The 23,042-nt window shown below is 44.2% G+C and overlaps 1 protein-coding gene across 6 annotated transcripts in view; it reads right to left on the bottom strand.

Moving 5' to 3' along the window:
• The window catches only part of REC114 (REC114 meiotic recombination protein), a 70,830-nt gene that overhangs the window by 2,918 nt on the left and 44,870 nt on the right, over positions 1 to 23,042 (bottom strand). For 3 of the 6 annotated variants that reach the window (XM_075576020.1, XM_075576018.1, XM_075576017.1), the window contains 2 exons: positions 9,583 to 9,666; positions 1,087 to 1,194 (listed from right to left, as the gene is read on the bottom strand). In XM_075576020.1, the coding sequence (XP_075432135.1) occupies positions 1,087 to 1,194; positions 9,583 to 9,666 (192 nt within the window). The remainder of the gene's footprint in view (positions 1 to 1,086; positions 1,195 to 9,582; positions 9,667 to 23,042) is intronic. The other 3 variants (XM_075576021.1, XM_075576019.1, XM_075576023.1) reach the window with 2 other exon arrangements.

Raw genomic sequence — 23,042 nt, forward strand, 5'->3', positions numbered from 1 at the left:
AGAAGGCATTATTTACCATCATTACCTTAGTGGCTAGCAAAGCATGTACTAGCCCCTAAATTATAAGGAGGGAGAGGGGGTGGGGGGGGCAAGGTAGTATAGGTTTGTTTATATTAATCCCTATGTAGCGTTTTGTGGGCCGCTAGTCCTTAAAACCCATGACCAGTTGGCCTGTGGGCTAGTGAGGTGTTAATATGTACTGTAATGTATTTTAATAACTATCTCTCAGGTTAGTTTACTTGGTCTATGTATATAATGGGCAGTATAATGGCCTCTCATAGAAAAGACAGGACTAATGCCACCCGGGGCTAGAGGATAAAATAGTTGCGGTATTTCTGCCGTTAAATCACGTTCTGATAAATATAGTAACATGTATTTCTGATAATACAAAAAGATGCGGTATTGGGCCTATTTTATTACCGGATCCAAGTGTTTTTTGGTGGCGTAATGTTGATATGTTGCACTATAAAACAAACGCACCTTCCCGCTAATACCGCTTTTTTTGTTGTTGCTTATTGCAGTTTGATGTATCCGGGTTGAAGGGCGTTCTTAGTGCTCATGTAAACATGTTTCCGGTACCGCACGGGAACCAGTTATTGTACAAAGTGCCAAACTAATCGAGATAATAATGGCTTAATATAGCAATACAGGTTGCATTATTTTATTTTGCTAAATGCAACAAGTCGCTTGGCTTAAAGGCAATGTGATTACTTAAGAGATCGATCCGTTATCCCGTGATCGACCGGTGAAGGCCCTGCTTCCCCAGGGTCACATTATGGCTGCCTATTTCAAGTGTAAGTGTTGTCCCTATGTAAATGGTTCCTATATTAATCTTCCTTGGGTTGCTATATTACAACTCATTAGAGAGAAAATATATGCATGCAGTATTATCAAACACTACACAATTGATTAATACAAAAATAAAACAGGATTTTTAACGTATTACTGCTGCATCAGTCCATATCCACTAACATTGTATGCTCTTGCACGCCCATCTCTCCCATCACTGACCCACTAGTAGGATACAGAAGATGACCTGTCGTACATACTGTACACCGCCCCTGCCTGAATGTGACCATGACATACCTGTACGGGTACATAGTACTGCAGCTTCTGCACACAGCTCTCGCAGATTTCCAGGGCCTTCTCCTTGGGTTCCCCGCTGAACTGCACCCTGAACATACGACTCTCCTGCTGTTGGAAACACCACACATTGACCCTTCTGTGAAGAGCCATAGCACAGAGGAGAACCCCATTGCACTCCGATGAAGGACCCTCAGATGTTGGAAAGCTTGTAACATCTCAACAACATGTTTGTCCAATAAAAGGCATCATACCACTTACCCCCTCTCTCCTTTGTTATTACATGGAAGCAACCAAAATAAGAGGTCCCGGTTAGTAAGCACTCAGCCCCCCGACACTCGTAGCACCAATATTTACATTTGCTGCAGATGTGCAAAATGAGTGAATTCGAATATAGCTTTTGATAACATAATACTACAAATAAAAACAGCGGGGAAACTCGAATAATTGATTAAATGTCCACCTGCAATATTAAAAAGGAGCTTCCGAAGATGTGATCCACACAGACCGTCTGGGGGCTAAAATAGTGTTAATAGTATATTAACTTCTGAATAAATAGCCCCAAGCGGTTCACCACGGTGTACTCGGCGGTCTGATTCCCTACCTAGGAATACTGATCTGTGCAGGGCAAAATATAAGTTTGATGCCCTGAGAAAGCGGAATGATTACACGAAATGTACGGTGGCGAGTTCAGACGTCTTCCCATGATGTCGGTAGGGAGAGCACCTACTAACATGGTGCTCCGTAACCCCACGCTCTTAACCTAGCCGATAGACGCAGTCATGCGTCCGAGAGATTTGAACTCTTTGATTTTAATCTTGTATTTCTAACTTGCCTAGCACCCTCTGACCACCAGATGTCAGTCAGCCCACGCAGTGGTACTGACATCTAGATGTATACAAGGAGCTAGCTGTATGTTTGTGAACGCTGCGCCTAGATCTATCTATCCACTGCACAGGACATTGTCCATTATATGTGGCAACAACAAAGTATACAGACCACATCGTTACTATGCAGCACACAGTTCTGATCAGCCCATCATTTGTTGCGTAGTACTGGAGGGTGGTTACCTTGCATACATCTCTGTGCAGAGTAGTCTGTTTAATCAGGTGCATCATATCTTAGGAAGCCACAGACAGCTCATTTAACCTATTTAGAACCACTTTACAATCTATAAGATGCCAGTTCAGTTAAGGTTGCGTGTAATGAGGTTAGTGGTCTGTAATACCAGATTATAACCAGCTTAACTACAGGCTACTGTATATATACCCCTCTCTATTCTACTTGGCAACAAAAAAAAAGCTTCAGCAGCAAAAAAGCTACAGAGGCAGCTTGATACGAATAATATGGTATGTCACAAACCTACTTGTGTGGTTTCCTGCCACACTGAGCAGGATCAGGTGCTTCTTTTAAACAGTTAGGCTGCGCTTATAGTGCCAGCTACGGCTACGGATGACGTCCCCCGTCTCCGTAGCCCAGGCGAAAGTTGTAATTTTAGTTTGGGAGACGTCTCTAGCTACAAGGGGAGTGACGGAAGGCAGAGGGGTGGGGACAAGAGCAAGGGGGAAGGCTGAAACGGAGAGGAGTTGTAATTTCTGTTTGTATGCTGAATTTACAGTACTTTTACTTTAAATTACGGGAGAATTTATTATTTTAAAGTTGTTCATATAGTGTGTTTCACTTGACACACACAGACACACACACAGCCGCCAAAAGAAATCATGGGGCCCAGGACAAATTAAAGGAGCAGACCCCCTCCCAACCCAAAGCGCACCTACCACGGAAAAACAAATTTTAGCATACAACTTTTACTTAACCCCCCAACCCCCCAATACATATAAAAATACAACCCCAATAATAAAACGCTGCACCCGGTGTCGGGTCTCTCGGCAGCGGCGGAAGTCAGCTGGGCTAAGCTTCCGCATCGCCGGCGTGAGAGGGAGGCCTGGCGCACACACGGGCAGCCATTGTGGGACTGAGAGGTGCCTGCAGCGGGGCAGGGCCGGCAGCAACTGCTGTGACCTGCAGCGGGGCCCCTCCTACCGCCAGTCCCTCCAGCCGCCGGGCTACCGCCACCCACCTGTGGCCCGACCTGTGATAATCCCCAAGGCAAGCCTGATTTGTATATGTATTGGGGGCATATTTTATATATGTATTGGGGGGAGTGGGGTATATTTGTAGATGTATTGGGGGGGAGTGGGGTATATTTGTAGATGTATTGGGGGGGAGTGGGGTATATTTGTAGATGTATTGGGGGGGAGTGGGGTATATTTGTAGATGTATTGGGGGGGAGTGGGGTATATTTGTAGATGTATTGGGGGGGAGTGGGTGTGTTTTTGTAGATGTATTGGGGGGGGAGTGGGGTATATTTGTAGATGTATTGGGGGGGGAGTGGGTGTGTTTTTGTATGTATTTGGGGGTTAAGTAAAAGTTACACGCTAAAAAAATATTTCTGTGGTAGGTGCGCTATGGGTTGGGGGGGGGGGGGCTGCTCCTTTAATTTGTCCTGGGCCCCATGATTTCTGTTGGTGGCCCAGATCTCACACACACACACACAATCAATCCCCCCACCCAACACACACTCCCCACACACACACAATCCCACATACACAATCCTCCCCCCACACACACACACACAATCACTCACAAACACACATACAATCACACACAGTCCCACAATCCCACACACACAATCACACACACAATCCCACCCCCCCGTTCTGAAAATCTGTTCGTCCACATTTCTTTTTGACACATTTGGACCCTTTTTCCGTCCATTACACCATTTCTCTCCGTTACAGTTACTTACAATGAGAAGTGTGGACTGCTGCAGTTGAGCACTCCATGCTACCACCCAAGAATACACACTTACAGAAAGACATACAGGAGGAGAACGGTGTTACTGATGAAAATGTAAGGGACGCTCTATCTTTTAATCTTTAATCTTTTAATCTTCGCCCGTGCTTCTGAGTTTGGGGCTAGCCGGAGTACATATCGCAGAACGCGTGTAGGCCGGGATGAAACGATCATGGTACCGTGGAGTTAGTTGGCGGGCACTTGGAAAGCGCCAGGCTGTCTGGGACTCTCGATCACGCAGTAAATCGCTGGTACAACCCAAGTAAATGAATCCTTTTTTTATTCAGCTGGAACGTAGCAGGTATTATATTTACGAGCATTTCTTCTGCCTCTTGACGGCTACATGATTACATATTGATCGAATGCATCGTATCCAGGTCTCAAATAAAGGTTGCACATTATCCTCTCCCACTCGCACTCCCACTGCCACAGGCTTCCACAGAAATATGCTGCTACTGTGACACAGACACACACACGTTTGTGAACCCCAATGATAATTACGGAAATTCCACAGTTTTTCCATGATAACCTTCTTTAATAAAAAGCAGGTCTTTAAAAAAATATCCAATAGGGTTTATATTAACCAATTCCATGTCTTTTTAAACAAAATGATGTATGAATTAAGACAATGAGTCATTAAGAGTCATGAGTCAGTGAGTCAGTGTTTTTATCAACTAAATTAAAGGGAATAATTAGAATCATGTGTTTAAATAATTAGGTAGATATTCAGGTGAGAGTTTGGGAGACCCCACCCCATATAAAGATCAGAAACTTTGTGAGTTTGGTCTTCACCATACAGGTGTGTGGAAACACGTCATGTCACAATCAAAAGAAATCTCAAAGGACCTCAGAAAAGCAGTTATTGATGCTCATCTGTCTAGAAAGGGTTACAGAACTATTTCTAGGGATTTGGGGCTCCATCAATCCACTGTCAGACACAGTCTACACATGGAGAAAGTTCAAGACCACAGTCACTATACCCAGGAGCGGTCGTCCTGCCAAAATCTCTCCAAGAACCAACCGGCAAATCATCCAGGAAGTCACAAAGAACCCCAAACAACATCTAAGGATCTGCAGGCCACTCTCTCCTGGGTTAATGTGAGTGTTCATGACTCAACTATCAGAAAAAGACTGAACAAGAATGGTGTTCATGGAAAGATAGCCAGGAGGAAACCACTGCTCTCTAAAAGAAACATTGCAGCCCGTCTGAATTTCATCAAAGAGCACATAGATGATCCACAAGACTTCTGGAACAATGTTCTCTGGACAGACGATTCAAAGGCAGAACATTTTGGCCTCAATGAGAAACTTTATGTTTGGCGAAAACCAAACACTGCGTTCAAACCGAAGCACCGCACCCCAATCATCGTGGTGGTAGTGTGATGGCTTGGGGCTGTTTTGCTGCCTCAGGGCCTGGACGGCTTGCCATCATTGACACAACCATGAATTCTGCATTGTATCAGAAGATTCTAGAGGAGAATATCAGGCCATCCGTCTGTGAGTTGAACCTGAAGTGAAAGTGGGTCATGCAGCAAGACAATGATCCTAAACATACAAGCAGATCTACAAAAGAATGGCTGAAGAAATTCCGCGTTTTAGAATAGCCTAGTCAATGTCCAGACCTAAACCCCATTGAAATGTTGTTGCAGGACCTGAAGTGAGCTGTCCATGCAAGGAAGCCCTCAAATGTCATTGAGCTGAAGCAGTTCTGTAAGGCGGGATGGGCCAAAATGCCTCAAAACCGATGTGAGAGACTGACCTGCAGATACAGGAAACGCTTAGTTGAAGTCATTGCTGCTCAAGGGGGCGCCACCAGGTACTGAATCTAAAGGGCCACATACTTTTTCCACACATTGATATTGAATGTTTAATTATTTGTGGATAAATAAAAGTTGACAAAAGTATCACGTTTTTGTGTCATTTGTTTGATCAGGTTATCTTTACTTATTATTAGGACTTAAATTAAGATCTAACAACATTTTAGGTTTGAAATATGTGAAAATCCTAAGGGGTTCACAAACGTGTGGGTGTGTTGGTGTATTGTGTGTATATATACACACACACACACACACACACACACACACACACACACACACACACACACACACACACACACACACACACACACACACACACACACACACACACACACACCGGCGTTTTGTTTATTTCCCCGTAAAATCTGTGTTTTGTTTTCCGGTGTTTTAACTTCATTAAAAAAACAAAAAAGTCAGGGTTGCCAATGGAACAAAAAAATGGACATGCACTAAAATTAGTTTTTTTTTATCAGTGCATCAGTCACATAATCCACTTTTTTTTTTAACGTTTCCGTACCCCCTAGTGATGCTTTCATCTCCCACGTGTGGACGAGCTGTCACAAAAGGTGGGATTTATTAAGAAAATATGCTTTTTTTTCCTTCATGTTTTCATCTGTTTTAACCAAAAGTTCAAGATTAAGTTTTTCGGGTAAAACATGAAACTGGAATCCCAAGAAATATACAAATACACACTGTCCTGCTCCAGATTATCCAGATATCGTATACAGTATACTGCTCTGTACTATATACAGATGACCTAACACACGCCACTGAGGCTGCACTGATATCTGTATTGTACTATCGTGTCACACACGTAGCTATATTACATAAAGATACACACTTTTTTACCCCACCAACTTATAAATACATTGATACATTACTCCCACGTATATACAGAAACTCCTGCAGTTGCACACAAACATACAGGCTTTAAAGGTGTCCAAACGGACTAAACAGCTAACACAGAGTGTGTTGTTGGCTTTGTACTTTCTTGACACAGCAGGCCTACACTTTTAGAAAATCCCAGTTGAAAAGGGATAGTAACTCAAAACGGCCACTTTGGTGACCGGTAGGTTTTTGGATAAACTTATTTTTTTGCATCAAAATAGCTGTTTTGTACCGTTGATACACACAATCTTCTGGATGTATCTGTGCGCCCCCTTGACGCCTGTGTCAAGAGAAAGGAGTTCTAGTAGAAGAATCGCCAGGAAATAACCGTTTTGCCTTTTTATTACAGCTATGTGCATTTTATGTAACTATGAGAAATGATTCACAGGCAGTGTTTCTTTTCATGAAGATGGCTAAACAGGAAATATGGCCTTCATAAGAAGTCAAAGCACATAACCTCCAAGAAGCACTTGGCTCCTCAGTAAGAGGTAACACAGAGTGACGTATACCAAGACCACTATTTGCCGCTGACAATAATACGCACCCTTATAACGTGTACATCTAACACACTGTCCATCATCCTCATTTTAATCGTGTCATTTTGGAATCACCACCAAATAAGGCTGGCTTGGGAAGGTCCTTATCTTGCTCCCAGTTACTCTGACACATCGCACAGTGACCCCGAGACTGCTCCACCGCCTGGAATGTGTCACACATCCCCCATAAAAGACCCAGCTTGTCTCGAGCCTGCTTTCTGTCAGCACCACTCCTGAGGGGCACTGGTCATCGTTGACAAGGGCTGTTAAGAAATGTTAATGGCTTTTCTGATCCTTACTATCACAGCATGTCCTGGAACGGAAAGTCTGCTTCACAAAGCCGAAGATAAATCGCCCATGTTTCTTTTTTTTGTAACTAGGGAATAACCGATTCCCTAAGAAGGACTTCAGGGCGAGGTGCATTTATTTTCCAGTAGGGTCATTGCAGATTAGAGATGCCTCATTTGTTTTGGTGGGGTAAGGCAGGGGAGCTCAACCCCAGTCCTCAAGCCTCCCTAATAGGTCAGGTTTTCAGGATATCCCAGCTTCAGCACCAGTGGCTCAATGAGAAGCTCAGTCAAAGACAGAGTCTCTGATTGAGCCACCTGTGCTGAAGCGGGCGGGTGGGGATTTGCACTTGAGAACTGGAATTGAGCACCCCTGGGGTAAGGACTGTTAAACTGTACAATATTACGGAGGACCACTTTTCAGTTCCACCCACCCAGATCTCCATCTTCATTTCCCGCGGCCCTCGAACCCACAATAATAGCCCACAGAGGAAAGTCATTACACGTCTTATGAGTCCCACTGGAAAATGAAAATCCGCCAGGCACCCCTTGCCCCACCATGAACGTTTCTGGGTTTGTGTTTGGAGGGACACACACACAGAACTGATGGATGAGCTCCTGTAATTGTAAGAGGTCTCTGATAATATATTTCATGGGTTTCGCTCTTCAACATAAGATGGTTGAAAGGAAACGCTGGTACTTGGCACTGCTTTAAATTTCGAGCAATTGACTTTTCCCACAGTAAGCCCAAAGCAAACACGGCCTTTTCCAGTTCGCACGTTTACAGAGAAACGCCATCTTTCTTTCTTGACACTTTCGCTGCCGGTGGACAGGCCTCTCTGGAAGCGAAAGGGTTATTAAACAGCAAGACTGCGTAAATAGTCGTTTTTTCTCCTATTAATGAACTCCTTTGTTTGTTTCTTGAAATGCATTCTGGGAAGACAACAGAGGCCTGCCATCCGGTTTCATTGAAAGCCACCGTTTTGCCGTGCGCGCTCTCCGTGCCCGGCAGCAACGGGGTTAACCGACTAGCGACACGGGGAGTTGTGAACACGGAGAGAGACAATGACGGTTAGCAAGACTGAAGATGTCCCCATGATGGAAGTCCTCCCGAGTGGAATCCTCGACTCTGTAACCTGGCTATCATCTTGCTGCGTTGACCGCGCTTTGTACATAGGACGCGGTGCACAGGCAGGCGGCGGAGGGTGGGGGGGGATGTAAACATGCTGAGGGGTTTCTGAAAGGGGCGAGATTCCAGGCCCAGGAACTTACCTCAATCACATCACACCTCTCATTACCCAACAATCCGGCCTGATTTTCAATGCGCTTTTTTATTCTTTTAACATTGATGACGGATCCCAGCTAAGCAGCAAATGGAAGAAGGGAGGGGAGGGCTGGGGGAGGAGGGGGACTCTTCCTGAAAGGCTTAGAATGCAGGTGATTGCTCTCAAAGTGGCTAGTATATTCACTAGAAGGGGGAGCAGGTGTGTATCCCACTTCCTCCTGAAATCAAAGATGTGGAGCATTTGCATACATCTTAAGTCCTACAACACTTTGCACAGCTCAGAGATAGCTACATATAATTTGAATACAATATATAACACACACACACACTCACACACACACACACACAAAATCCCGTTCACACGGGAATCAGCAGACAGCACCCAGGTTAAGATTTGTAGAATATATATTGTAGAAAAGACACAAATCTGATTTGTGTCTTTTCTACAATATATATTCTACAAATCTTAACCTGAGGGCTGTCTGCTGATTCCTGTGCGAACGGGATCGTATGTTTATCTACTTATTATGGGACATGCACCTACTCTATTGTGCTTCATTTTAATGCTCGGCTATATATATATATATATATATATATATATATATATATATATATATATATATATATAGTTTATTCACTTTTCTGACAGAGGTGCTAGCCATTGCTACCAGTGTAGAAAATAATGCTGCTTTAAAAAAACAAAACAAAAACACATTATTAAAATGATTTGGCTGGTTATTTGAGGGGACCTCAGGCCCACGAGTTGTCTGACCTTTAAAGCCCATTACCTCTCGGCAATATGACGTGGCATTCTACTTGGAAAAACGTACCCGTGCTTTCGACCCAAACAGAAGGCAGTCGGATTTCCTTCCAACCTTCAGCCAGGTCTGTGCAGCGATGAGGGAGAACCCTTCCTGAAAGAAGCACAGAGATTGCATTCACCATATCTCCAAATTTGATTCCAATGAACGAAATTGGTCTGCTAGACAAGGGGGTGGGATCACGATGAGGGGTATACGGTAATGTAACCCTTTATGGTGTCCTTACGTCTACCCTCTAACAAATTATATAAGCCAGCAATGCATATGGGCTGAAACACTAATGTACACACAATGTACATACACACAGAGATGTAGGCAAAATGAACACAATGCTCTGCGTCAAAGCTGGCGCATCATGTAAAGTGAGATTTGGTGTGCGTCCTTCTCAAGACAAATGTGTCAATATTATGAATAAAAATACCCCTCGCGAGCACACTCACATGTCCCAGAGAGGTCTGCAACCCTGCCTTTCCCCATTATCTCTTAGCATACAGTGCTCCCACAACAGCCAGGGATTCTGGGTAATGACATGCAAATGAGCAGTGTCACTTTTTGCTTCTTGCCCACTTTAACGTGGACCCCCCTATAAGCTTCTGCGTGCTGCGTTACATAGCTTTTCAGTACAGCCTCGGTTACAGAAGTGCAGAGCCAGTAACCTACTCACAGACAGCATTTTCCACCTTTTGGCTCTCATCAGTGTGAGGTTAGTTACTGGCTATCAACATTATAAATAACATATAATATATAAACTGCAAGAATAAACTACTTTTTACCCACTAAGAATTGCAGTCTAGAAAATCTTTAATCTAGGCTGTATTTGCACCACGAAAGAAAAGGTTCATGTATGTAACAATATAATAATAATAATAATAAATACACCCTGAAAGGTATGGCTATAGGAAAGTGGTACTGTGTTTCCTACCGACTGTCTGTGAGCTAGCACAGCAGTGCAGCAGAGGGCGTTCCAGCATGGGGAACACTAATTCTGCACAGGGAAAAGCACCCGACTTTCACAACCTCCACCATCAATAACATCAAACAAACATGGTTTCACCGTTAATTGGGAATGTTTGTTCTCACGTCTGTAATGAGGTGCGGATGACACACACAAGACACTGAATGGGCGATATCTCCCCACACCGCGTGACAGTCGCTCCATTATCCCACCGGATGGTGAGGGGAGTGATGATCTGCTTCTGGTGTGGACGCGCTGCAGGTCCCCCTCGCACTGTGATTAATAAGGAGTGATGGTGCGGATCATGTTGGGGGACGTTCCTGTTTGGACAAGCCTGTTCGGCGCATTCTGATTGATTTTTTTTTGCGGCTGTGAGCCCTGTTGGGAATGCAAGTGACATGTTGGGGGAGTGAAGTGACACTGTGCTCATCCTCGCATCCTCAGCCTAGGAATACTTATTAGCACCTCCGCACTAGGCAGAACCTCACTGCTACATCTGTCACAGCGTCTCATCCAATGGACTGGACCTCTGGGATATCAGCCCATTTCATTTACTCACCGAGAGACTTATTTTTTTATACATGTTGCCTTTATATTGTCTTTTATCACCCTGGATCACACTCTTCATTGCGCAACCCTCCGTGAGTTTTCGGTTTGGAGGAATACGCATGTATTTGCAGGTTCTCCTAGGTTGAACAATTTGTTCAAACGAAAGAAAGAAAGTGGGGGGGAAAGCTGTGTAATGCGGCAGGCAGAAACGTATTGGGATCCATGTTAAAACGGATTTGAAGCAAAAGGTGTGCTCATATGCATGTCCTTAGCCAGAACCCCTGGCGGCAGTGGAAGCATTGTGTGCAAAGAGCTAATGGGGAAGGGCAGGGTTGTGTGCTCACAATATGGGATTATTATGTGCTTCATAGTTACAATGATCAACAACTTTCAGCTGCCTTACATATAATAAAGACATTAAAGAAATTGTTGTGCTCGGATCTTGATTTACTTTGCCACAACACACAAAGTCTGCATGTCTCAAAACACTAAACACTCCCTATTAAATTATCACAATACACAGATAATATAACCTCACTACCAGCCCTTGGAATTGTCCTTTAATTCAGAGGTGCTCAACTCCCGTCCTTAAGCCCCAACCCCCCCCACCCCCACCCCCACTCAACAGGTCAGGTTTTCAGGATATTCCTGCTTCAGCACAGGTGGCTCAATCAGTCCCTTCTTCAGCACAGGTGGCTTAATCAGTCCCTACTTTGACTGGGCCTCTGATTGAGGGATATCCTGAAAGCCTGACCTGTTGGCGGGGTTTGAGGACGGGAGTTGAGCCTCCCTGCTTTAATCCACAAATCATGCTAAACCAAACCCACATTTCATCTTCTTTTGCATTTTTTTAGCAGCAGCTCTTATTGTACGTTTGGTTTAATGCCCTATTTTTTCAAGCTCTGCTCATTTGTTGAGCTAGTACAATTGGGGAACTCGGATACATGTGCTGCTTTGTAGGTTATTTGTGTGAAGAAGGATTGCGGCTTTGTGTGAAATAATGTGTCTTTAGTGTATGTGCAATTAGTAGTCCGACTGTGTTTTTCATGTTTAAAAAAAATAAAAAAAACGGATGAAAATAACCCCCCCCCCCCCCCCACCGAAAAAGCAGCACGGAGGAGGAAGGCATTCTCCTTTTAGAATGTACACGCTTGTGAACCTCACAGGTGTCGTGTTATCACAAGGACAGGTCCTACCAATAAGCTAAAAGCAAACCCTGATTATTTCATGACAATGGCAAAGTCTTCAGGGCGGGCACAGCGACCTTCTCTCTGCATAACAATGCTGCTCATGCAAACGGCAGAGCTGTGAGAGTAGGCCTGGTGGGCAGCGTGGCGTGGAGCAGGATGACAGCGGATTCTGACAGAAGGGTTCAGCGCGGCAAGTTCTTTGCGCAAGTCGTGCAGTACAGTCTGACACCCAACTACTGGACAGTGCGTCGGGGTGGAAATGACCCGATGGGGCTAATATAGGGGTTATTTAAAGCAGCAGTGCAAGCTGACTTCCACACCCCCCCCCCTTTAATATGTGCATCAATACAATCCACATAATGATAAGTAATTAGCTAAGTTGCTGATCGATCCGTTCCCCGGTGATTGATCAGCGAAGATTCGGCTCGGGGGTTCACGAAATGGTTGTCAGTGCAGCAGAAGAGGACCAAAGATGCAAAGTTCTGTGGGGAAGATCATGTGACCAGGCAGCCACTAGATACAATTGGTGCACTGCTGGAGAGAGGGCAGGGCTCAAAAGGGGTGTGCCAGAGCCTGTTTCAGAAGAGGAATGGGACGTGACTTTGTAAATGGTTGCTATAAAAACATAAAATGCTTTTTACATTATAATACATTGAAAATGTAATTCGCAGTGGTTTAAAAAAATGCTACAAGTATTTTCTCATAGTACAGAACTGATTTATTAGAAAGAAAGAAAAACACATGTAGGAAATTACCTTGTCCTGCAGCTTGTAGTTCTAAGCCGCACATTTTGAATCCCATAAATGCTGAGCACAAAGCTCTTTTAAAGTTTTAGGACTGTATATGAAAATCAAAATATATAATTTGGGTGACTGCAAATCCTTTTCACTGTGCCTTGAGCATGCCAAACGCCTACACTGGTGGGGAAATCTTACAGTCCATTTCTTATTGCAAATCAGTGTTTTTTTTTAGCTTATTTAACCCCATCATAGCAATGCGATACAGGTCGTGTGGCTGCAGAGGGGTTAATTGTAGTAATATGCCTACATTTAGAGTGGTAAAAAATGGATATATTGTATGCTTGAAATCGCAGTTTGCATACTTGACACAACATGGAGGTCATTATAATATTATGTGCTTGCTATGTATCTAGAGTTTGACATGTATATGATAGAAAGATTGTGCCAACAACAAATGACAAAAAGTCAGGAGTGGCCAACTGCAGTCCTCAAGGGCCACCAACAGGTCAAGTTTTAAGGATATCTCTGCTTCAGCACAGGTGGGTCAGTCGTTGGACAACACCAGTCCTCAAGGGCCACCAACCCGTCAGGGTTTCAATATATCCCTGCTTCAGCACAGGTGGCTCAGTCGTTGGCCAACTCCAGTCCTCAAGGGCCACCAACAAGTCTTCAACTGACCCACTGATTGAGTCACCTGTGCTGAAACAGGGATATCCTGAAACCCTGACCAGTTGGTGTCCCTTGAGGACTGGAGTTGGCCACCCCTGCACTAAGAGAAACTGAATGATTTGATTATCGCGGAATTGCTTTGAGCCATGGGGTTAATGGCAGCTTTAAAGAAGACAGAGCTGCCCTTGTAGACGGGATCACAGCACCCCTCCTTCCGAGGTTAGCACCCCTCCTTCCGAGGTTAGCAGAACTCCTTCCTTACCCCGAGGATCACCTTTCCCTGTGTTTATTCCCATCCCCAATATCCTTACTTATCCCCCATCTCTGACGTCCAGGCATAAGGCAAAGTAGGAGGACTTTATTTCTTTTCAAATGTGGTTTATAAACCCATTTACATTTGTAATACATGTTCAACGAAATACGCGCCAAATTATTAATTTGTTATGAAAAAATGCTTCCAAATTAATTTAGTTATTGGTGTCGTTTTCTGAATTTATTGTGTTTAGTGTTTTCTAGCTATGCTTTTTATTCAACAGATAATTAACAGGATAAATATTGTTATCATGATACATCTCTTAATATCATTACCATGAGGAATGCTTTGTTATTGCCTAACCCTATAGGTATCCCATTATTTCTAACTTAATGACAGAGTTCATTTAAAGTATCACTACTAGTGACACTTTAAAAAAAAGAATAGGTTTGAAGCAGGAGGTCTCCGGAGCTGAATCACGTGAGTTTCAGCTCCGGGATCTCCCACACCACCCCCCCCCCCCCCGGATTCCCAAGATACTACCTCGGAAAAAGCCGAGGCAGGTAGATCTCCAACGCGTTTCGCGTCTGTGTTGGCGCTATGTCAGTGAGCACGCGTGTTGGAATTCTACTCTGACTGAGTTCTACAATTACTGAAGTTCGGTGAGTACAGGGCGTTCACATACTTATTCTATAAGTGGACAATTGAATATTCTGGGTGTTTGGTATGTTTCTCCGAAATGCGGCACACCGGAGTGCTTGAGGAGGGAGTTCTGTGGCTGCTGTCCAGTTGGCAGTCATAGGCTACCACAGCAGATGTTGAAGTGTAATATTCTGAGCACTTGCTCACCTACCAGTCACCCATAATATCTGAAGAAACAATCCCAGACAACTATTTGTTTAGAAGTTATTATTATTATTATTATTTGTTTAACTATTGGACTGAAGGAGCTTTATCTATTGCTTATCCTCAGTAATCTCTGAATCACCGATATTAGGCTGCTGTTGTCTCTCCGATTATCTTCATTTTCTGCAAGAGGATCTTTAAAATAACTCTCTCTCTCCCTTTCTTATAACCAAGATGTAACCGATTCATTTTTACAAATACGGCAACAAATAAATTGTGCATAATCAATAGTGGTGTTTCCCAAACTAGTGGGTGAATCATTCTGCATGCTCCACTTCAGGTGCACTGTACTGCCAACAAACATGGCATTGTTGGCAAAACGGCACGTTGCTGTCTGCCCTCTTTTATGCATAATAAATGGTATGCCAGGTTGGATCATGAAAGGGAGCATAGAAACTGCAGGTAATACCAATATCATTCGCTGCTAATAACTCCTTTTGTTTTAGAACGAGCAGCGCTTCTTGAACGATGGGACTAGGTTTGTATAATAAAATAACAGTGATGCAGAGTGGTCGCAACACGGCCCCTGCACGGATTCCATGACCACTGCCCTCTTCCGTCAGCACTGAAGGAGACCGCGTGATAAAGGAAGACTTCGTGAAGTTTCTCCTTCCAGGAGGAGGAGGTGGGGGCAGATCTGACACACTGGCAGAGTGTTCCCAAGGTGCCTCAGCCGGTAATAGAAACAGACTGAGAGGGGAAACAGCATCAATCAGGAAACCAGCTGTCAGAGCTCTAACCTGCTGTGCAGGAGAAGGGATGCTCACCAAAAAGGAGGCACACCATCCTGCCTGTAACCTATTTGCTTCACTACAAGCCTCTCTGGCAACAAAGGGGTTCAAATGCTTCAGACTCCATTTTGATTTCTTGAACAGTTATAGCCTGGACAGCAATAGAGGCATATCTGAGCTATGTTATCTTTTATCTCAGTGCAATCTGACCCTGTCACACTTGCTTAGCAACTGATGTGTCTACGGTATGTATCCTCCATTAGTGGGACTCAATTTGAGATCATTTTAAAACCACAGTATCTTCCACAGAGATTTAGCCACAGCATTAATCCCACAAGAAAATGTATTCCTTTGCCCTGTCCATTTAAAAAAATTTAAATATATCATATTTTCATAGTAAAAGCTATGCACCTTGTGTGTTTTCCTTTAATGGCATCTCAGAGTACCATAGTACACAACTGAAATAAGGGCTCAAAAACTACTTCAAATAAATAAACTTTAAAGAATCAAATCTCACAATCTCTCACACAAGTCTTATGAATGACAGTTAATGCCAATCGATCGCCAATATCACTTATCAGAGCGTTGCAAATCCATATGTACGTACACACACACACACACACACCATCAGCCCTTGGCGTCCCACTGCTGGATGAAGCCTCCCCAATGATCTCCCAGGTACTACGGTTACAGCGTCTCTTCTTCACGTCGCTCCAACACATTTTCTCATCCCATCCTCTCATCTCTCTTTTGGTCGTCGTTTTGGTCTTTGAATCTCCCTTGGAATCCAGTCGACTTTATTTCTTCTTGTGATATGTCCAGCCCACCGCCATTTTAATTTCTTCACCCTTGTGATGTCACAGACTTTTGTTTAAATTTGAAACTCATTCATTCTTTTGAAGTGAAACGTCTTTAGCGGCACCTACCACATCTGCAAAATTCCCTGGCAGTGAATGGAGTTGATGGAGACCGAAGTGACGTCTCTGCTGGCAGATGAGGCCAGCTTCCACAAGGAGGAGGCACCGGAGAGGAGGAAGGCAGCGCTGGACGGAACACACACACACCACCAGCCCCTCACCTCCCCCCCCCCCCCACACTGATTAAACAAAGTATATTATACTCTCAAGTCTTTCATTCTATGACAAAATATAGAAGTGCAAATAGCAAAAACACGTGTTCTAAGTCAAACTTCTTTGTGTTTTGGCACTGAAATTGTTTTGATTTTTAATTAAAAACATCACCATTACAAATACAATTTCTGTGACAAAACAGTGACAAAAGACAAAGAAGTTTTATTTAAAGTGTGCATGCTCGGCGCACACACACACACACACACACACACACACACACACACACACTTTTTTCCCCCTGTGCCTTTGGGTAATATCCAGCATACATCTCTCCAAACTTGGAGTTGTCTGCAGCTTCTGAATTCGCATTTAGGGTCCAAGTTTCCCATCTATACGTGAGCACAAGCACAATACAAGTTTCTTCTTGAGGCGCAGTGAAAGGTGTCCTTGAAATATTGTCTTGTATCTTCTTCCAAATGCCTCCATCCCATCTTCAGTCTCTTATTGATTTAATTCAGAAGGTTCCCGTCCATTGTTATTTACCAGCCACGGTAGACATGGTCTTCCACTTCTTCTAGTTCTGTTCCATTTATTTAGATATTTTAGAATTGATACATTTGATAAACATCACTTTGTTCTTGCCGAGATTCATATGGAGGTCCACTTTCTTACTTGCTTCGACGAATTCTCCGATTTGTTGCTGGAAGTCTTCTAGACTTGTGGCAAAAATAACAATGTCATCTGCATATCGTAGGTGACTCTCAAGTATTCCCATTGACTTAGATATCTTTTTCTTCCCAATTTAGTCTTGAAAAATTCTTCAAGTGTTGCTGTGAAAAGCTTTGGTGACATGAAGTCTCCCTGCCGCACTCCCTTGCTGATCCTTATCTTGCTTGTATCATCATGTGATCTAATGGTTGATGTGGGATTCTCATAACTGTTCTTTATAATATCAATGTACGCTTCGTCAACACTTTGTCTTCTTAAAGCATCTAGAACCGCTGAGGTGTACAAGAATCAAATGCTTTTTCGTAATCTATGAATCCTAAAATGAGTGGTAGATCGTAGTCGTTACTTCGGGAAATCACTTTGTGTACGACATGGATGTGGTTCTTTGTGTTGTATCCACTGTGATATCCCGCCTGTTCTCTAGGCTGAGCGAACTCTGGGGTTTGTTGAAGCCGATTTGTGAGTATCTTCATAAAAATCTTGGAAGTAGACTGATTGGTCTTTAGTTCTTGAGGTCTTTATCTCCTTTTTTGTGGATGAGGATAACTATGGCATTGCACCATTGTTCTTCTAGCAGCATGTCAAGAGTTTTGCACAGATTTTTCTCTACTTCTTCCCCAGCTTCTTTCAAGATTTCAGCTGTAATTCCATCTTCCTTTGAAGCCTTCTCATTCTTCACAGATTTTTAATTGCTCTTATCACTTCTTCTGGAAGGATGCATGGAACCTAATTGGTGGTTTGTTCTCACTCTTCATCCGCTGGATTATTCCCGGCATTATCTGTGTTCTCATACAATTTCATGTAAAAGTCCTCAACTCTCTTTGATGAGTGCACAATCTTTTATTGTTGATCCATCGTCTTATTTGCTTGCAATGATTTGCTTTTTCCCAATCAAGTCCCTCCTTAGACTGAGTCCATAGAAACTTCAGCCGTGCGGAGGCTGAGGGAAAGCGGGTGCTTTCCCTGGCCTTAGTTCGCGCGCCGTCCGGGGGCGGGCCAGTGACGTCACGAAGCTGGTTCGCCCTCATTGGGCGATCCGCTCACGTGACCAGCCCTGCGCTCCCGTGAGCGTTTAAACTAAAAAAAAAAATTGTCGGCTACGCTTCCGCGCGCCTGAGGAAGCGAGGGCGAGCCCCTGCTAAAGTCGCTCTCATTGCGGTTGCAGGGGCTCACTGACAAGCGTCAGCGCCTAAGCGCTGACCATGCTCGCGGCCTTAGTCTTCTTTCGCTTTTGTTATATTCGATAGTCTTCCTCACCAGATCACAGTTAAATAGTTTTATATCTTCTGTTACACAGCTGCAGGTTGTATTGCACAACTCTGCATATTCAATCTTGTTCTTGCGACTTGGGATTGCTGCATTGCTTGTCGTCTCCTCCGTAATTGTTTTGTCTCATCAGATATTTTCCTATTCTGTTCTTTGTTAGTGATTCCTTGAGTTTTTTCTGCATTTTAAACTACAATCTTCATAAATGTTTGTTAAAGTGTCTCCATGCATTTCGAGCAGGCTAAAGTGACTTGCCAGCTCTATTTGAATTTCTCTGCGATTATTCAAGGTTATTGATGTTGATTGTTTTTGTCTTTTTAATCAGTTTACTTCAGTCCATCTTTGCATTCAAATGTAATTTGCAGCGAGCCAATCGGTGATCGCTCCTTGTGTCAAAACGGTTAAGGACTGTGCGTTTTTAATCGCATGTTTCTTGTTTGCTAGGATATAATAATAAAAAATGTTTTTATTCCATTGGGTCTATTCCATGTCCATTTTTTATTTTGATTCTTCTAGAATAAATCCATGATGTAGAAGTTCTGGAAATTCTCCCAATCTATCCCCACGTTCCTTCCCGTTACCGTAACCGTACTTACCCACTGATGCTACGTCCTTGTGCCGGGCACCAATCGTTGCACTGAAATAACGATCCTGGAGGTGACAATTTCCTTAGTTCAGTTGGTTGATTTCATGGTAGACGTCCGCTCTTCATTGTCTGTGTGACTTGATGTTGGAGCGCACAGTTGGATTATTTGAAGCCTGTATCTCTGTCAACCGAATGACGATTCTGGCTACTCTTTCCAATCATCTTTCAAACTCCACTATGTTGTTTCTCTATCTCTTGTTAACGATGAAGCCTACTCTGCTGATTCTTCCATTTTCTGTACTTCTATAATGATTTTCAGCTCAATAAGGCCTTCTTCATTTCTTCTTACTTCACCAAGGTCAACAATATCCCATTTATTCTTTGAAGCGCGTTTTAGTCGTGCTTCACTGGAGAATCCGGCAGGTGTAGGTAGCCAGGTTTAGGTTTGAATGACCGCTTTTGTTTAACCTCCGGGGATTCTTAGCACCCTTGTGCCTTCTTTCTGAACGCTGTCAAGCCCAGGGACAGTCCAGCCTTCGGAGAATGGAGGCGATCACTTTTTGGTGTGTTCCATACTTGGGGGTTGAGGCCTTACTTGCCATGCCGGCCCCAACAGAAACGTTGAGCTAGTAAAGACACATTTATTATACCATTTGATGTGCCTGCTTTTTTTAAATATACACATACACACACACACACACACACACACAACAAACGAAACCAGTGCTCAGATAAAGAATGAGTGAATAAATAATAACAGTGTATAGATTTAAAGTGTAATTGTAGGCGGACGCTCACAGAGGTATGCAATGGAGACTTTTATCGTGAAATTAAATAAGGCTTTTATTGCGCCTGTTTCCTTAACATCAGGAAACCATCCAAACAAGGGGTAAACAAAGCTTCTATTCACTTGGGAGTATTTCTAGGGAAATACAATGCAGTCCACAACTCCCTTTAGATAAGCATGTCTCCCAGCCCCAAACATATATCATGAAATGAGCAGATATAAAAAGTCTTATAAATGAAAGTCTTATCTGTTTCTGGTGGTTTGGAGGGAAAATCTTCTCTGTTCCTGGTTGCTACCTTTTCCTCAGGGTTTTGTCAGCATTCAGGTTTAGAAGTTTCCCCTGTGTCTTGCAAGCAGCCTCTTCTGGTAGACTTAAGACGTCTGTCCCCATGTCAGTCTCACAAGTTGTGAGAGTCAGGGACAATCTTTCTTCCTGTCTCAAAAGACAGGCTTTTCTAAGAAGCTAATCAGGCAGGTGGTGTTGGATAATTGACTACCAGCAGTTAACCACCACACTGCTGGATTAGAGGCACATTTCCTGAACAGGGATAACTCCCCTGTTACAGTAATAAATGAAATAAATAAAATATAAAAGAAAATAGCATGTACTACAAACTAATGCTGCTCTAAGTGTGGATTAACCTAATCTATAATAATGTGTACAAAAGAAAAAATAGAGCGCAAAAGTGTGTAGAGGTATCAAATGTAAAACAATTTTATTAAAAAATACCCAGATATATTGATATATTACGAAGATAAAAAACCAATGGTAAAATACAATGTATAAGAAACAAATGTTGCCAGTCACATGCTGTAATTCAGTGAAGAGTAGATGTTTGCTAAGGCACCCAGTGACAAATCACTGCTATGTAATAGGAGAGGTGGCAGATAAATGTTCAAGTACAGACCACAAAGACCAAAAAACATCTACACTCTTCACTGAATTACAGCATATGACTGGCAACATTTGTTTCTTAAACATTGTATTTTACAATTGTTTTTTATCTTCGTAATATATTTGGGTACAGCAGGGCCCCGGGCACGGCGGGTTCCGTTCCAGAGGCCCGTCCTATAGTGAAAATCGCCGGAAAGCGGATCCGGCGATTTTCAGTGCTGCGCATGCGCAAACTGGCATTTTCGCCGTTCTGCGCATGTGCGACCTGCAGTCTGCGCATGTGCGACATGCGGACTGCGCGCGCAACCTGCGGTCTGCTCATGAGCAAATTCAAATTCAACATGGCGGCCCCCTTCTCGGTGCCGCCGTATCAGTGGATCGACGAAAAGCGGGGCCCTGCTGTATTTGCTTGCCCTGTTTTAATAAAGTTGTAATATATACACACACAGGCCTCGACAAATTTTAAAAAGAGCCACTGGCCCCCCAAAAAATCCCCTGCCCCCTCCCCAAAACCCCTTCCTCTCTAATCCCCCTCATTTGACCCGCTGGTGACTTACCGGTGGCATGGTGCGGGTCTCCTGGCATTCTCCTGTGTCTCCCCCTTAAACTCTCGGCATTCTCCTGCAGCTTCCGTGAAAATGGCAGTGCAGCGTCATGCCATTACAACGGGACGCCTCGCGGCATCAAGTTGCCGCCGTATCAGTGGATCGACGAAAAGCGGGGCCCTGCTGTATTTGCTTGCCCTGTTTTAATAAAGTTGTAATATATACACACACAGGCCTCGACAAATTTTAAAAAGAGCCACTGGCCCCCCAAAAAATCCCCTGCCCCCTCCCCAAAACCCCTTCCTCTCTAATCCCCCTCATTTGACCCGCTGGTGACTTACCGGTGGCATGGTGCGGGTCTCCTGGCATTCTCCTGTGTCTCCCCCTTAAACTCTCGGCATTCTCCTGCAGCTTCCGTGAAAATGGCAGTGCAGCGTCATGCCATTACAACGGGACGCCTCGCGGCATCAAGTTGCCATGGCAACTTGCCGTCACGTAGCGTCACGTTGTCATGGCAACGTGGCCATTTTCATGGATGCCGGAAGACGCTGCACCACGCCGCCGGTATCTCTCGCCCCAGGTGAGGGGGCACACACATTATGGTGGGTGAAAAAGGCAACAAAAATCATCCATTAGCATATAGCCAATAAAGAATATCACTTGTGAGCACATTCACATGTCTTAGACAGGTCTGCAACCCTGCCTTTCAACCATTATCACCCAGCATCCCACTGCAGCAAGGGATTCTGGGAAATAACATGCAAATGAGCACACAATGTGTCAACTTTTGTCTGGGCTCCATGTGAATGGATATTCCAGGCAAAAGGTGACACATTGTCATACTGTATGCTAGGTGATAATGGTTGAAAGGCAGGCAATACGTTCCACCCGGCCATCAACCTCAAACTCACCCATTCCTCGGACGAAGTATACTTCCTAGACACCACCATTACTAAAAAGAACAACTAACTACAGACTTCTGTATACCGCAAACCTACAGGCAGACCCAGCTATTTGAGGGACAACAACTTCCAACCCACACACTAAGGCTGAGTCCATGGCCAGCGCTTAGGCGCTGACCCGTGCTGACGCTTGTCGGTGAGCCCCTGCAGCCGCAATGAGAGCGGCTTTAGCAGGGCTCGCACGTGCGGAGGCGTAGCACCTAAAAAAGTTTTTATTTTCGGCGCTCACGGGAGCGCAGGGCCGGTCACGTGAGCGGTTCGCCAATGAGGGCGAACCAGCTCCGTGACCTCACTGGCCCGCCCCCCGACACGCCCCAGGACGGCGCGCGAACTAAGGCCAGGGAAAGCGCCTCCTTTCCCTCAGCCTCAGTGCGCCTCCGCACGGCTGGAGTCACCATGGACTCAGCCTAAGCATGCAACCATCTACAGTCAAGCCATACGATACAACTGGATATGCTCCCACACAGCAGACAGAGGCCAGCGGATCACAGCCCTGAGATCGGATTTCATAAACCGTGGATATAACCACAGAATTGTATACCAGCAAATCCACAAAGCCACCAGCATACCAAGAAGTGATCTCCTTGAATACAGACAGAAAGAGACAAGCGACAGGGTACCTTTGGTGGTCAATTA

Source organism: Ascaphus truei, chromosome 18 (assembly GCF_040206685.1).
Source record: "Ascaphus truei isolate aAscTru1 chromosome 18, aAscTru1.hap1, whole genome shotgun sequence".
NCBI classification, from domain to species: Eukaryota; Metazoa; Chordata; class Amphibia; order Anura; family Ascaphidae; genus Ascaphus; species Ascaphus truei.